Genomic DNA, 12,990 nt, shown 5'->3' with positions numbered 1-12,990 from the left:
AAATTAAGTTTGGAGGGAAAATTTAAAAAGCAGATCAAGATTGAATTATTTGTTTTTGACTAGCGGCGTTGTTTTATTGGTTGGATAATTCTTTCTCTCATTGCGAATAACTTATTTTACTGGTACAAGTTTCATAATTCAAATTGTTTAACTTTTCAATTTTTTTTTAAATATTACTTTCAAAAAAATTTATTTAAATAAAAAAATTATTTAATCATTTAAATGTATAAATAAATCAACGATATGTATCAATTATTAAGTAATATATATTCATAAGTGGTTTATGTAAGTATTTTTAGATGATTTGATTTGTTTGATTCAATTGATTAAACGCTCTTCAATTTAGATAATTTTTTATTAAAATAATTTTTAAATAAAAATTACTAATTAAATAGTTTCAATTCATTTGTATTCAGTCAAGATATAGTATTCGATGAAAATAAATTGAAACTCGATATTTGAAACTGATTAAGCATTTGTCAATCATCAAATTCAAAATCCAATTCTGATACAAAAAAATTTCAAAACTCAGTCATATCAATCACTTGATAATTGAATTTTTTTGGTTTTTTGAATAGTTGATAATTGACTTTTTTGAAAAAGAAAATAAAATCATTAATTATGCAGTGAGTCCATGTGAATCCAGACATATCGTCAACACGTGTCAAAGTTTGATTCCGTAAACTAGGCGGCATGCAATGGACGGTCAAGATTTTTCATATCTTTTGAATTGCAAGTTGTTATTTCCCAGGTGGACCGCTGATTCCGTATGCGCGTCGTGTATAGATACATACGACATACATACGATCTCGGCCAAACCACAGACCCGAATCCGTTTTTGCTTCGCTGTGGCCGTCTCTGAGTAATTTCATCAAACACTCGGCGGGCGCAATTTCACAGAGACCCAGAAGCGAGGCAAAACCCACGAATCGGAAAGGACAATGTCTCTGCGGCCGGGCACGCGCACCGATGTGCGGAAGAAATCGTACAAAACGGGGGTGGACGCGGAGGAGGCGCGGCGGAGGAGAGAGGACAACTTGGTGGAGATCAGGAAGAACAAGCGGGAGGACAGTTTGCTCAAGAAGAGGAGGGAAGGGTTGAGTCAGTCCCAGCAGCAGCTGCTTGATGGCTCCCAATCCGGCGTCGTTTTGGAGAAGAGGGTACTGCTTCGTTTTCTGCTGCTTTTGTATTTGAAAGTTATTAGCTTTAATTTGTGTTTTGGGGTTCTTGAACTCGAGGATTAGGGGATTTTATGGTTGTGGGATTTTAGTTAGTTTATCTGGGTATGCTTGGTTGCTAAGAAAGTGAAGGAAAGAGGAAGAAATTGAAATGGGAATTACTGCTTTATAAGAAATTGATTGTAAAGGGGTGTTGAATCGTTCTATGTATGCGTGTTTCAGACTTCATTGGATTTGTTTTCCTATTCTGCTTGAGTACAGAGAAAATGTGGGCAAGTGAAGGAAGTAAAAGTTGTTTTAAAAGAGTAGCACAACTAGTTTGGGAAGTGGTGAATGGTACATAATATCTTAAGTTTCTTTTGGTTGTTGAAGATTTGAGTAAAACTTTGCTCGAAATTGTACTGTCGAGAAGATAACCGGAAGCAACAAGTTAGTAGTTCATTGTCTCTGTGTTAAAATAAAGTTTTTTACATTTAAGGCATTGAATAATGTCCCTCTTTATTCGGAGTAAGTTCTGTAATTGGTTTCTCTTTGTTCAAGTCCGGGAAAAGGAGAATCGTGAATGAGATAAAGTTGACTCTTTATGTTTCCTCTTCTTGCTATCTGATCTTATATTAAAAATTGGGTCTTAATTGACGTTGGTGTTGTTTAGCAGTTGGAAAGTATCCCCTCACTGGTGCAAGGAGTTTGGTCTAATGATCCCGCACTGCAATTGGAGGCTACTACTCAATTTAGGAAGCTATTATCAATTGGTATGGGGGCAGATCAAATGCTTCAAGTTCATTTTCTTTCCTATTTAGGTGGAATATCTGTGTGAGGTTGTTGGCTTTTGTTTTTCATTTTGTGCAGAGCGCAGCCCTCCTATTGACGAGGTTATAAAAGCAGGTGCTGTCCCTCGGTTTGTTGAGTTTCTTGGAAGACATGATTTGCCCCAACTGCAAGTACGGAAAATTTGTTTCTTGTTAAAGTGAAATTATCCTTAAAGGTGTGATCAGACACTGAGGTTGACTTACATCTTTATATGCAGTTTGAAGCCGCGTGGGCTTTGACCAATGTTGCATCTGGAACATCAGAGCATACACGAGTCGTTATTGAGCATGGTGCGGTCCCAATGTTTGTGCAGCTTCTTAGCGCTGGCAGTGACGATGTCAGAGAGCAGGTTCCTTCTCCCTACCTTTCACACTTTTCATTGACCTAAGATTGAGAGCATTGCTCAAAAAGGCTTTGCACTTTCTGAATTATTCCGGGTCATGAATATCTGGAAATCTTTCCAATATCTAAGCTTCGTAAATTATCAGGCTCATTATTGTAGTTTATTTTTTTTTTGGTTCTAAGTTTTATTGGTTCTATAATTCATAGTTTCTCTTCCTTGCTGTCAGATATTTCTACTTGTTTGACTTACTGCGTGGCAATCCTTGCTTTCTTGTTTCCTGAACAGGCAGTATGGGCTCTAGGCAATGTTGCTGGTGACTCACCAAACTGCAGGGATCTTGTTCTTGGACAAGGTGCACTGATGCCATTGCTAGCTCAATTAAATGAAAATTCAAAGTTATCCATGCTGAGGAATGCTACTTGGACTCTATCTAACTTTTGTCGCGGAAAACCACCAACCCCATTTGATCAGGTTCAAGCCCATTTTGAGAATTTTTTTTGTTATAACTTTACAGATGCAGCAGTAGTATGTGTTAAACTTAAATGTCAGCTGGTATCCCTTCATAGAATGATTTGGGTCGATGCCTTATCATAACTGTAATTAGTACCCTTTCCGCTTGCCTATTGGCATGTTCTCTTACAGGTGAAGCCTGCCTTGCCATTTTTAAAACATCTTATTCACTTGAATGATGAAGAAGTCTTGACAGACGTTTGCTGGGCCCTATCCTATCTCTCAGATGGTTCAAATGACAAAATTCAGGCTGTGATTGATGCAGGTGTCTGTCCACGACTTGTGGAGCTTCTGCTGTAAGTTTATAAACCCATTACAAACTGTTCACATGTGGCATTGGTCTTCAATCGTTTGATATACTTAAGAATAGTTGTTTAGCATATTCACCTTGTGTGTGTTTTTGATGACTACAATTTGTTTATGCCAGTCATCCATCACCTACAGTTCTTATACCTGCTCTTCGGACAGTGGGTAATATTGTCACTGGTGATGATTCCCAGACTCAGGTATTAACACTAATATATAGTTGTATACCCTTTAGAATTAGAACCTAATGTTATCTGAAACCTGGTCTTCTTGCCGGATAGGAGTCTTATTTAAATTTTTATTTCTCATATAACGCCCCAATTTTTCTTCACTATATATAGCAACAAAGTGACCCCTTTATATTTTCCAGTATGCTATTAACAACCAAGTTCTCAGTTGCCTCGGTCAACTTCTCACACAAAGTCACAAAAAGAGCATCAAGAAAGAAGCTTGTTGGACAATTTCAAATATCACAGCTGGGAATAGAGGTCAAATACAGGTATAAAATTCTTTGAAGTTACATTTCAGATATGGATGTGTAATTGAAATTAGGGATTTGGATTTGAATACTTAGTTTAAATTGTATGCATCTACTATTAAAAGCAGAAACACCAAACAAATATTTATTACTCTTTCTTGAGCATTTGAAGTTCATCCACTGTATTTAACATGTGGATTGTATTCATATAAAAACTAATACTTAGATAATATAGACTGGGAAGTCATTCAAATCTTTTCTTCTGAAAAGCACCAATCCGAACGCAACACAATTAATGCTTACTTCATGCATTTGATCAAGCATGGCACCCATTAAATCCACTATACTACAGTGTTTGTGTTTTGGGTGGATGTCTGGTCTGGTGTTGCATAATCATCTCTACAAGTAGAATGATGTGCGGCATAATTCTTTTAATTAGTGGAAGATAGGCTGGGGAATTGTTAGGTAAGATCCCCGCACTGTATACAGTATTCATAGCTAGTTGTCACAAGGAAAGAGAGATTTTTTTTAATTCGTTATTTGCTAACACTTCTAGTTTGCTTTGACGTATTTTGTTTCCTGCAAGTTATATCATCACTTTGCAAAGAAAATGCTTATACTTCTTTAGAAGTTGTGTGTCCTCTGCAAATGTACATGTGCTTAATACCTTTTGATGCAAGGAAGTTTACTTGATTCCGTAGCTTCTCTCAGAATTAGTTTGATCTGGACGGTGTTTCTTGATACACCCTTAACTTTTTATTGTATATCGGTTACTATTTAACAGGCTGCGATAGACGCTGGTATCATCAGCCCACTTGTGCAACTTCTCCAAAATGCAGAGTTCGACATAAAAAAGGAGGCTGCATGGGCCATCTCAAATGCCACTTCTGGAGGATCTCATGAACAAATACAGTATGCTCTACCCTTACCACTAGATTATGTCTATTAGATTCATTATGCGGTTGTGCTAATGTTATATTTTTACAATATTTAACAATCATGATTGTTTCTTGCAGATTCTTGGTGGCCCAAGGTTGTATTAAACCGCTTTGTGATCTTCTGATCTGCCCAGATCCAAGGATTGTAACGGTGTGCCTTGAAGGTCTTGAGAACATTCTAAAGGTGGGTGAGGCTGACAAAGAAATGGGAATGAATGGCGGGATCAATCTTTATGCACAACTCATCGATGAATGCGAGGGGTCAGATAAGATTGAGAATCTGCAGACACATGATAACCATGAAATTTACGAGAAGGCTGTCAAGCTCTTGGAGAGATATTGGACCGAGGAAGATGAGGAAGTCCAGGAGAATGGGAATGGAACTCAACAAGGTATTACTTTCGGAACAAACCAGCCCAACCCTCCCCGAGGCGGCTTCAATTTTGGATGAACAAATGTGGTTTAGGTTTCTAGCAGGGTAGGTTTTTCACCTCCTTTCGATGAATTGCCAAACCTCATTCAGATTTTCCCTCACTGCCAAGGGCCAGGGTTTTTCGTTTGGCACATAGGCTCGTCTATCGAATTTGATAGAAGTGCTACGGCTACAAGCGGCTGTCTGTCCATTTTATTTTGCGTTTCAAGACTTGTAGTAGTAAAAATTGTCACTCGTGTTTACGCGGAATTAGAACTAAAATGATGGCTTCTGCTTATATGTTTGTTCCTGTGTTATTTCATTACTTGTTAGAATCCTGGATTATCGATCTTTATTTTATGTATATTTTTCCAAATTTTTTCAAGGTTTAAATGGAACCTAGGCTATGGAGAAAGATAAACGGGGTTGGGGTGAGTTGCGAGTTACTGAATCCAACCCAAAGTCATCGCTGTTATGCTTTAAATAAAATGTTTCGCATGAGCTCCCACTTTGTGGTGCGGGAAAAAGGTCGATAGCGGAGTCATGGGATTAGGAAATGCATCATATGAGCTTTACAAAGCATATGAAATGAATTAGTCAATCCCTTCTCGGAATGTTTCAGCTGCAAATTCCTCTTTACATGCCTTTGTAATGCCCGATGGAGCATTTCCTAATCCCTCCTATCCAACACTTTGTATTCATTTTCTTTATAATTTGGTTCTCAATCCCATAACTTGAAAAATCCCTGCTTGAAAGGTGTCACTTGCAAATTGCTCTTTACATCGATCAGGAGCAGATTGTTAGAGCTTTGGAAGGAAAAAGATGGCCAAGTTTGACTTCATTGCTAATTTCCGACTACTATGCAGCTCCATTAGTTGATGATGACGACGAATGTTCTTGATTAGAGCAAGTTTTGGATAAAAATTCCACCGAAGAGGGTACTAGAAACCAAGACAACACTGAAAGTTGTTGCTTAATTAGTACAACAAAGCATTGAGCGAGCTCAACCGACCAGAGAGAGTGAGTGTTTCATGGGTTTGAGAGAGAGGGAGAGATTGCACGGGACGAGTTTGTTCAAACGATGGATTTGTTAGATTAAAAATTGCACAAGATGAGTTCGTGATTGACTAAATATATATATATATATATATAGATGAGTTTGATTTAATCTAATTACTATATAAATTTCAAAATTTAAACTAATTTAATGGTGATTAATATGGTGATGAGCAAAAATGCACTAAAAATGTCTATTTCGTGTGTCACTTTGCCTCATACCGTTAAATTTTGTAAAAATTAACACTACACTATTTTTGGTTTGGTTTGATTAATATGGTGGTGAACTGAGCAAAACCAAATCGGAGAAGAATGAAAAAAAAAAGGTTTGGTTTGGTTTTAAATTTTTTTTTTTTTTGTCAGAAGAGTTTGGTTTTGAAATTTACTACCGCTACCAATGCTTGGTAGTTTAAGTAGTAAGGAGCTTGTTCCTTTTAAGCAAGGTCTTAAGTTCGAGCCTTGTGAATGGAGCAGTCATCATTAGAAGAGCTTGCCCCTCGAATGGGGTCCGACCCGATTCATCCAAAACAAAATTTGCTACCGCTCGAGGACAGAGCTCTATGGGTTCAATTAGTCAGACCGGCAGGGCCTCGACCCAGCCCAGCCCAAATTATTGCGGTCTGCTCCTTCATGTCAATAAAACCCTGCAACTTCAAGCTGAGAGCTGCCGAAGCTTTCAACAATGGAACACAAGAAGGAAATAGAAGGGGAAGAAGACGAATATGGGGTTCTTCTATATTACAAGTACGCCCAAATCCCAGTCTTCGACGACCTCTTAGCCTTCTACAACTCCAACTGCAGCTCCCTCTCTCTCCTCGGCCGTGTCCGTCTCTCTCCTCACGGCGTCAACGTCACCGTAAGTAAAGTCTCTCACTTTCTTCGTTTTTCTGATTTGGAATTTTCACGATTGCCCCCAATTCAAAAATAATTTCATATGCATCGAATCAGAGAAATGGGTTTTGTTTTCTGTAGAATTTTCGTTCTGGGTTTTTTGTGGTTGATGGTTTGGGAATGGTTTTTAGGTTGGCGGGAAGTTATCTGCGTTGAGGAAGCACATTGCCACGGTTGAGTCGAATAGTTTGTTCCATGGAACTGACTTCAAGCTTGCGGCTTGTGGCCGCCCATTGAATGACAAGGTTGCTGAAGAATGTGGGTTCACTTCTCTCTCGGTTCGCATTGTCAAGGTGATTGCTTGCCATTAAAGTTTCTCGAATGACTGATTTCGATGATTTTTGTTTTGATTTATTGGATTTAATTTCGAGTGTGTGTTATTGTATATTTGGGTAATTAGAGAGATTTGGATAATCGAAAGGGTTAAATTCTTCTAGTTATTGGCAGATAATTAGGTCTAGTTGGTGCAGAGGTACTGAGATTTTCAGTTATAGTTGAGCACTGTGCTTGTTACTAATTTTTATATATGGTTTAGGTATTTACTTAATTTTATTTTGGACCCAGGAATTGGTTACCCTTAGCTCTAATCCTCTGCTAAAATCACCAGACATTTCGGATGCTGGAAAGCATCTCTCCGCGGTTGAGTTTCATTCAGTTCTAGAAAGAGCTGGTTAGTTACTCCCACCGCCTGAAGTTCTTCATTCCTTACTATGACTTGTGATTCAATCATTTGCAAATAGTATTTGTATAAGTCAGTTTCACTCATTTAGACAAAATTCCATGAACCACGGTGCACATTTTTCAAAGTTATCTGTTATTGGATACTTTACTTTTGACGAAAAGTTGAGAGTTTGCAGGTATAAGGGTATCAAATAATTTTGTGTATATTTTTCCAGGACAATTTGACAAGGAGAGTATAGATAACAACAGAGAACTTGTACTGTTGGATGCAAGGAACTTATATGAGACCAGAATTGGGAAATTTAACACACCCAATGTGGCAACTTTGGATCCAGGCATTAGGCAGTACAGTGATCTACCGTCGTGGATAGATGATAACTCTGATCAATTGCAAGGGAAATCTGTCCTCATGTAAGTGCTTATTCTTTCTGGTTTTTGGTGTCATATCTTTTCTTATATTTGATATAACTTGTCTTGATAATATCTTGCAGATTACTTTATGCTATTAGTTTCTCAGAGAAACAGTTCCAAGGGATTTAGTTACCTATTCTTGTTGCATAATCAGTCGGTGTTACATCGCTGCTCACTTCATTATTGGTTTGTTACAGGTATTGTACTGGAGGAATCAGGTGTGAAATGGCATCGGCCTATATTAGGTCAAAAGGTGCTGGATTTGAGAACGTATTTCAGGTATGCTCTTGTATAGAAGTCTTTTTCATAGAGTAAAATTCATACTTGATGATGTTCATGACATCCTCTCTTGCTATCTGAATTTGTATGCAGTTATATGGTGGAATACAGCGTTACTTGGAACAATTTCCAGATGGTGGTTTTTTCAAAGGAAAGAACTTTGTTTTCGATCATCGGTATGATTCTTTAGGCAAAGAATGCCTCTCGTTGTCATTTTTTGTATTCCATTTTATTGTTCGAGTTGGATTGCCAATTGGAGGCACGACTTTCCCTATTTGTGTTTGGCTTGCCAGTATTGATCATTTTCTTTTGTAATATATATATCTTATTGAAAATGTGAACGGAACTTTGGGTGATATGGAAATGAAAAAGGTTTGAATACTTATTTTCATTGTGACTGTAGGATTTCCGTTGGGAGTTCAGATGCAAATATTCTGGGTACCTGCCTTCTCTGTGGCTTGTCGTTTGATGATTATTCTTCACGCCTCCGTTGCAGTTATTGTAGAATGCTTGTCTTAGTTTGTGAGACTTGCCAGGTATGCTTTGTAACTTAATCCTTTGTGTGCAACTGTCTACCTGAGTTATTGTAGTACTTCTCTAGATTCATGTACCTTGAATCCTTGTTCCTGAACTTTTGAATTAATCTCGGCAGAGGAAGGGCTCTGTATATGTATGTGAGCTTTGCCAGAATCATCACAAGGGTGTTCGGTTGATTTCTTCCACTGAAAATGGAAGATTAAGTTCAACTCCACAACAAATTGAGACTGAAACTGTCTCTTCCGATGCTAAGCCCTCGCCTCAGCTGCCTTGGAGACAGGGTAAGGTTTGTAATCTTAATCTATGTTGAGCATAAATCTTGCATTTGCACTTGGATTCTGAAAAGTTGAAGTACAGGTTGATATTTATATATTCACCATTTTCATTGTTTTGTTCCTAATATTGTAATAACTGTTGTGCCACAGATGTTGACTCTCCTCCAAGAAAACTAAGAATCTTATGCCTACATGGGTTTCGTCAGAATGCCTCGAGTTTTAAGGGAAGAACGGCATCACTAGCGAAGAAACTCAAAAACATTGCTGAGCTCGTGTTTGTGGATGCACCTCACGAATTGCCATTCATATACCAATCCTCAACCTTCGCAGAGTCACTTCACAATTGTAATTCACCAACTTCATCACTACTACAACAAATTCGTCCACCACCGCCCTTGGAGCATTGCAAGAAAAAATTTGCATGGTTTGTAGCACCTGATTTCATAGAAAAGAATGAAGGGGGGGAATGGAAAATGGAAGAGAGTCCATTTGATCCTCTTCAGTACCAGCAGCAAACAGCCGGGTTTGATGAATCATTAGCATATATAAAAACAGTGTATGCTGAGGAGGGCCCCTTTGACGGACTGTTGGGATTTTCTCAGGGAGCGGCCATGGCAGCTGCTTTAGTCTGTGCCCAACAAACACGAAGGAGATCATTAACCGCCGGCGGAATGGAGGTTAGGTTTGTGATTCTGTGCTCCGGGTTCGGGCTTACGAAACTAATGCAGTCCGAGGAGGAGCAAGAGAGAGTTCCGATGTTGAAATGCCCGTCGCTTCACATATTTGGCAGTGAGCATGGCAAAGACAGGCAGATTGCAAACCAAGCAAGCAGAGATCTTGCTTCCTTATTTGATGATGGTTGTTCTCTAATCATTGAACACGACTCGGGTCATATCATTCCCACTCGTCCTCCTTACATCGATTGGATTAAGGACTTTCTTCGCCGGTTTCTCTAAACCCACCGGTGCAAGGCAAATGATCTTTAGCGTCCAGAGATCACAGCGACAAACGCTTTGAATTGTTACTTGCATAGAACAGTTGTTCTTCAAAACACTGTTCACCGAATCCGATCTACTGCTGAGATTTTCGTTGGGCTTGTACTTGTTTTTCAGCGTAAAGATTCGGCTGAGATTTGCGGCCGTCGACTGAATTAAAGAAGATCAAAGAGCATAAATTAATAAAGGGTGTGTAAGAAGAAAAAAGGGATGTATGAAAATTAAATTTCGTTTACTCCACTACCCTAAATCAAATGAAGTAGAATAATACGACATATATTAACACATACTATTAGAGAACAATGACCGTCAAGACTATAACCACAAATAGTAGCTGAGAACTTTGATAGAATTGAACTCTCTTTAGTTCTAGTTGCGTTTCGGGTTTAAAGCCTCCACCATTCTGGTAGTTTAGATAAATTTAGTATATACTATAGACCATATTGTTTGTCAAATTACGATAAATTTTGTTTGAACACATCAATTTTATAATTTAGACTCACAAACAAAATTTATCCACATAACTCCAAACTTTCAATTTTGCTCTTAAGACCATCTCCAATAATGGGCTAAATGCCAAATTTCCCCCCCCAAACCATCTCCAACCCATGCTAAAACATTGGGCTAAATGCCAAATGTTAAAGTTGGGCCAAATTCCCCCCAGATTTCACCCCCCCCCCCGCGCGACTGGACTCGCTGGCCCAAAGGCCAGTCTCGGCCCGCTCACTCGTGTACGCGCCCCACGCGGAGCGCTTGCAGACCGTGCCCGACAGGGTGGGCCCCGCTGTCAGCGGGTTGTCGGCCACCCAGCTGAAGTCCAACGGCTATTTTTGCAATCCAACGGATGTGTTTCAAGGACCGTTGGTTGATCTAACGGTCCAAATTCAAATTTGATTTTTTAAAATATGTTATTTTAAAATACATTGAGTCCAACGGCTGAGATCAAATATAATCAAATCTAACGGTAAAAAAAAGATCTAACGGCCCAAATTTAAATCTAACGGTTAAAATAATTTAAATCTAACGGCCCATGTGTCGTAAGACGCCACAGCCTCGAGCACGATGGTTGGCTTGTCATGACGGCCCTTGAATTGGCCAGCCCAACCAGTAGGACAATTCTTCCACTCCCAATGCATACAATCGAGACTTCCTATCATGCCAGGGAAGCCTCTTTTTTTCTGCCTTGCGTAGAAGCCTCTTCAAGTCTGCACGATTTGGGTTGCGGAGGTATGTGGCTCCATATATGCCTTCAATTGCCTTACAGAAGCGTTTCAGGTTCTCAATAGCAGTACTTTCTGCAAGGCGGCAATACTCGTCAGTTGAGTCTGCAGAGCATCCATTAGCTAGCATGCGAAAAGCAGATGTGAGCTTCTGATGAGGTGATAGACCTTGTCGGCCTGTGGCATCTACCCTCCGTTCAAAGTAGTGGTTGACAACTGCATTCAAGATGCTTTCAAAAAGCTCTCTCTTCATCCGAAACCGCCGCCGAAATCATGAGCAGGAAATCTCGGACGTTCGATGAAATAATCTTTCATCATTCGATCATGACACTCTTCTCTATCACGCTGCACATATGAATACCCCGTGACAGAACCACGATGGCTAGATTCGCCATTGTGCTCAGATTGCATAAACGAGTTGAATAGTTCAACTTCAGCATTGAACAATTCAGCATCCTCAATCTCCATCCTTGTTTGGTATTGTGCCATCTGCATTGCCATACTACGCCTTCTTCTATCACCCATTGATGAGATATTGAGGATTTTTAGGAAACAAAAACTCTTTGAAAGTTGAAATATGGGTGAATATAGAGGATGATTGAAGGTTGAAAGGTTGTGTGATCAACAAATATTGGACATATGTTTATATAGAGGATGATTTCTGAAAGTTTGGTGGTGAATGGTTGGTTGAAAGTTTGATGTTTATATAGTTGGTGAAAGTTGAAAGTTTGGTGTTTATATAGTTGGTGAAAGTTGAAAGTGTGGTGTTCAACGGTTGGTGAATTGAAAATTTGGTGTTGAAAGGTTGGTGAATTGAAAGTTAGCCCAGGGTTGAAAGATTGGTAAAAGTTGACGGCTTGCTTTGTGTGAAATTTAGTGATTTTTCAATATTTATCGGAATTTAAATTTTTTTAGATTAAAATGTTTATAAAATTAATTTACGATAGTCTACATATTTTTTTTTTTTAAATTAATTTAACAAAAAAAATAGCATAAGTTCATTCTTTAATAATCCCGGGCTAAAATTTTAGGCCAGAACGGTTGGAGCAGAAAAGTTGTTTCTGGGCTAAAAGCTAAATTTTCCGGGCTAAAAAATTTGGCTTTTAGCCCAACCATTGGAGATGGTCTAAAGTAACATGAAAATTACAATAGAACCCAAAAACCAGCAGACCCATCAATAATAGTATAATACTACTATTTTAACAGCATAAATGATAGTCACTTAATATTATAGTTTAAATGTTTAATATATTTTTTTTCATTTTTAAATAAAAAAATTTTAAGTTCGAATATCATGAATGATAAATACGTAAATATTTTATTCGTCTACTATTTTAATGTAAATATATAATTGTATAAAAAAATTCTAAACATATATTTTTTTCAAGCTCTCACACCTCTTGTTCTCCGTTATTTTTTTTTTAAATTTATTCAATTTGACCTTGAAAGTTAAAAAAAAAAAATGTAAAAGCTAAAATGTTCCTCCAAATGCTTTGGGGGTGTAGTCAAATTCATATTTAAGAGGATTTTAAAAGACCTTAAAATCCTAGTGTAGTTAATTAAAATATTTTAAAGGATTTTAGTATTCATTCAAATTTAGGTGTAGTCAATTAAAAGATTTTAGAATCAATTCAAATCTAGGTGTAGTCAAACTAAGATTTTAAAGGATT

The 12,990-nt window shown here is 38.1% G+C and overlaps 3 protein-coding genes across 4 annotated transcripts; 2 read left to right on the top strand and 1 right to left on the bottom strand.

Moving 5' to 3' along the window:
- Nucleotides 1–708: 708 nt before the first annotated feature.
- LOC137722705 (importin subunit alpha-4-like) lies at nucleotides 709–5,351 on the top strand. 2 transcript variants are annotated; one of them, XM_068461773.2, is made up of 10 exons: nucleotides 709–1,160; nucleotides 1,834–1,930; nucleotides 2,028–2,119; nucleotides 2,206–2,337; nucleotides 2,617–2,802; nucleotides 2,974–3,137; nucleotides 3,269–3,347; nucleotides 3,518–3,646; nucleotides 4,410–4,537; nucleotides 4,642–5,351. In XM_068461773.2, the coding sequence occupies exons 1-10, from the start codon at nucleotides 942–944 to the stop codon at nucleotides 5,012–5,014; spliced, it is 1,599 nt and encodes a 532-aa protein (XP_068317874.2). In that variant the 5' UTR covers nucleotides 709–941; the 3' UTR covers nucleotides 5,015–5,351. The 2 variants fall into 2 exon arrangements, with proteins under 2 accessions (XP_068317874.2, XP_068317873.2); XM_068461772.2 differs by having other exon boundaries at nucleotides 711–1,160; nucleotides 1,831–1,930.
- A 1,141-nt stretch (nucleotides 5,352–6,492) lies between these two features.
- Nucleotides 6,493–10,335, top strand: LOC137722704 (rhodanese-like domain protein). The gene is made up of 9 exons (XM_068461771.2): nucleotides 6,493–6,887; nucleotides 7,054–7,215; nucleotides 7,487–7,592; nucleotides 7,819–8,014; nucleotides 8,212–8,293; nucleotides 8,387–8,469; nucleotides 8,697–8,829; nucleotides 8,946–9,111; nucleotides 9,256–10,335. The coding sequence occupies exons 1-9, from the start codon at nucleotides 6,714–6,716 to the stop codon at nucleotides 10,059–10,061; spliced, it is 1,908 nt and encodes a 635-aa protein (XP_068317872.1). The 5' UTR covers nucleotides 6,493–6,713; the 3' UTR covers nucleotides 10,062–10,335.
- Nucleotides 10,336–11,174: 839 nt separating this feature from the next.
- Nucleotides 11,175–11,573, bottom strand: LOC137722143 (uncharacterized). Its single transcript, XM_068461118.1, has one exon. The coding sequence runs from the start codon at nucleotides 11,571–11,573 to the stop codon at nucleotides 11,175–11,177; it is 399 nt and encodes a 132-aa protein (XP_068317219.1).
- Between the last annotated feature and the right edge of the window lie 1,417 nt (nucleotides 11,574–12,990).

This window comes from Pyrus communis, chromosome 4 (assembly GCF_041283825.1).
Source record: "Pyrus communis isolate YQ-2024b chromosome 4, ASM4128382v1, whole genome shotgun sequence".
Taxonomy (NCBI): Eukaryota; Viridiplantae; Streptophyta; class Magnoliopsida; order Rosales; family Rosaceae; genus Pyrus; species Pyrus communis.
The sequence above is the reverse complement of the archived record's forward strand: the minus strand, read 5'-3'. Positions and strand labels throughout refer to the sequence as shown.